This window comes from Lotus japonicus, chromosome 1, assembly GCF_012489685.1.
Source record: "Lotus japonicus ecotype B-129 chromosome 1, LjGifu_v1.2".
In the NCBI taxonomy this organism is placed as follows: Eukaryota; Viridiplantae; Streptophyta; class Magnoliopsida; order Fabales; family Fabaceae; genus Lotus; species Lotus japonicus.
Genome location: NC_080041.1, coordinates 37,176,125 through 37,179,062, shown reverse-complemented (window position 1 = coordinate 37,179,062; position 2,938 = coordinate 37,176,125). Strand labels below are relative to the sequence as shown.

Sequence of the window (2,938 nt, the reverse complement as noted above, 5' to 3'; positions counted from 1 at the left end):
TGACAGTTGTATTTAACACTTGAATAATATTTATTTTTTAATGATAGTTATATAACAAAATATACCAATTATTATATTTGAAAATATAATAAGTATTGTAGATATAAAATATATTATAAATTATGACACACCTTAGTGAGTGTATTTTACTCAAAATAATTTCATTGAAAATAGTTGAATCAAACACACTTTCATTATTTTCATTTTCAGAAAATGGAAAATATGAAATTAAACCAAACACATTTTCTAAATGTTAAAAAATTGAAAATGAAAACTATTTTCAGAAAATGAAAGCTGGAAATGAAAATAGAAAATGTTTTCTCAAACCAAACATGCCCTAAATGTCATCAAAAGTGCAGCTCAACAATTTCAAATTTTGATTAATTTTAATTTTATAGTTCTTGAGTTACACTTCAAATGATAGGGTGCGTCCTATAAGTATTGCTAAAACCATTTGTTCTCCCTCTCTCAGCAGAAAAACGGAAATCAAAACTTGACAGAACAACAATGGAGCTCCAAGAATCAGTGAGAATCCAAACCGACATTGCACTCTTCATCACAAACCACTTATTCTCAAAACAACAAGAACCTCATCTTTTCTCCATTTTCCCTCCACGCTGCACTCACCATCATCGCCGCCGGTTCACACGGCTCCACTCCTTCCTCCGATCAAACTCCGTCGACCACCTCAACTCCTCCACCGACCACCTCATCTTCGCCGTACTCTCCAACGCCACCGCTGCTTCACCTCGCTTGTCTTTCGTCAATGGAGTGTTGGCTGATAATTCCCCTTCTCTCACGCATTCCTTCAAACACCTTGTGAGTACTCATTTCAAGGCCACTCTGGGTTCACTTGATTTTCAAACCAAGGTATACTTTCACTATCTTGATTTTCTTAAATTGATAAATTCATTCAAGAAACCATTCTATTGAAAATTTTATGATGAAGAAAATGTTGATTTTGGTGTGGTTTTGAAGGGTGGTGAAGTGCGCGATGAAGTGAATTCATGGGTTGAAAAGGTGACAAATGGGCTTGTTACAGAGCTTCTTCCTCCCCAGTCAGTATCCAGCTTAACCAGGCTTATCTTGGCAAATGCATTGTACTTCATGGGTGAGTGGAAACACAAGTTTGATGCTGATATAACATACAACTATAATTTTCATCTCCTTGATGGAACCAAAGTCAAGGTTCCCTTCATGATGAGAAGAAAGCATCATGAGAAGGAAAGGTTTATTAGCGTTTTCGATGGTTTCAAAGTCGTTCGTCTTTCTTATAAACAAGGGAGTCGTGATAAATAGCGTTAGTTCTCCATGTACATTTTTCTTCCTGATGCGAAAGATGGACTGCCAGCTTTAATTGAAAGGGCGGCTTCAGAATCTGGGTTCTTGGAAGGCAAGCTTCCTCGGCGGAAAGTGAAAGTGAATGACTTCAGGATTCCAAAATTCAGGATTTCTTTTACGCTTGAAGCTTCTAAGGTGCTGGGAGTGGTTTCACCGTTCTCTCAAGGTGATGCTGATTTTGGAAAAATGGTGGACTCTCCTTTCAATCGACTATACATTGAAAGCATGTTTCAGAAAGCTTTCATCGAGGTTAACGATGAAGGCACTGAAGCCGCAGCAGCGGCCACTGTGAGTTTTGCTATGCGGGGTGATACAAGTCCGACTGGTATCGACTTTGTAGCTGATCACCATTTTCTCTTTTTGATCAGAGAAGATTTGACAGGAACAATTCTGTTTATTGGGCAGCTGCTCCATCCTCTTGATGCTACTTAATGGAGCAGCCACACTGGACAATGCTAGCAATATCAACACAAAACTGCCATTTAATAGGAACTAGGAAGTCTCAGAAACTAGGAAGTAAGAAACACAAGAAAAGATTAGGTATTTTCCAGATCAATATCTGATTGAACTTTGTGCTAGGGTAACCCTTCCACCCAGTTGATAAAAATTACAAGGCTTGTAGATAAATCTTAGCTGCTATATTGTTCAAGTGTTTTGCTTCCAGAAGCCAGTGTGGGTTGTTCTCTGTTCAGCAAAATAATGTCATCTCTACCTTGCACATGAATACTACACTCTCAGCTTAAGAAAAAATACACATGTTGTTCAAACTTTAAAGAATGCATTAATAGAAAAGATTTCATTAGAGAAAGAGACATGCTTGACTATGATTCTTGGTGTATCAGAGTGCTGACAAGTGTTTGTGATGAATCAGAAATGGATTTTGTGCGGACATGTGAGATTTTGGTGTAAATGTCACAACTTAGGTGGCTGTCATGATATATTGCAGTTTGTTTGTTCCAAGATTTAGTTTTGTTTTTGCTTCCATGCATGTGTTATTAACTTATTATTGTTTTTTATTATCATTCAATTCAGTTAGAAATTTTTATCAGGGTCTCAAATTTCATGGTTCTCATAAAGCATGTGCATCAACCCTGCATTGTGTGTTATTATTATTAAGCAGAGGATCATCTAAGCTACAACTATAATGAAAGCAACTATAATCAGTAATGGTAGAGATGGATATGCCTACAATCAAGTGTTAACACATCAAAGGAAGTGCTTGTAGTTTAGTTGTATCAAAGGAAGCACATCCTAAGCTGATTTACAATGTATATTCTTATTTTCAAGTATGAATATTACAGAGTTTTTAATTATACCTAGCATTGCAAAGTTATGTCAGGATACCTCAAATGAGCACTTATTATAGCTTTTTTTACTAGAAAAAGCCACAGCTTATTTAAACATTATGTTTGGGTAATTAATTTTAACTTATTAAAAAGCTTTTTTTAGAGAGCTTTTAGAAAAGCCGGGTCAGCGAGCTTATTTTGTCAGCTTTTCGGGAAGTTGTTTCCTAAATTTTTGTTGACAAAATTACCCTTAGTAAAATTTCACAACAACAAACTTTGTCATACATTTCAAATCTCTTACATCTGAAACA

General features: G+C 36.0%; 2 protein-coding genes across 2 annotated transcripts; both read left to right on the top strand.

Annotated features, from left to right (window-relative positions):
* The first annotated feature begins 471 nt into the window (after positions 1-471).
* On the top strand, positions 472-2,296 carry LOC130731828 (serpin-ZX-like). The gene is made up of 2 exons (XM_057584038.1): positions 472-870; positions 979-2,296. Exons 1-2 carry the CDS (start codon positions 508-510, stop codon positions 1,297-1,299), a joined length of 684 nt encoding a protein of 227 aa, XP_057440021.1. The 5' UTR covers positions 472-507; the 3' UTR covers positions 1,300-2,296.
* On the top strand, positions 1,312-1,773 carry LOC130734478 (serpin-ZXA-like). The gene has a single exon (XM_057586923.1). It carries the CDS (start codon positions 1,312-1,314, stop codon positions 1,771-1,773), a length of 462 nt encoding a protein of 153 aa, XP_057442906.1.
* Positions 2,297-2,938: the final 642 nt, after the last annotated feature.

Excerpts from the sequence above, each read along its gene's own strand:
- LOC130731828 (XM_057584038.1), top strand. The coding sequence starts at position 508 with ATGGAGCTCCAAGAATCAGTGAGAATCCAAACCGACATTGCACTCTTC. Across the intron at positions 871-978 it reads CACTTGATTTTCAAACCAAG|GGTGGTGAAGTGCGCGATGA; the intron begins GTATACTTTCAC and ends GTGGTTTTGAAG.
- LOC130734478 (XM_057586923.1), top strand. The coding sequence starts at position 1,312 with ATGTACATTTTTCTTCCTGATGCGAAAGATGGACTGCCAGCTTTAATT.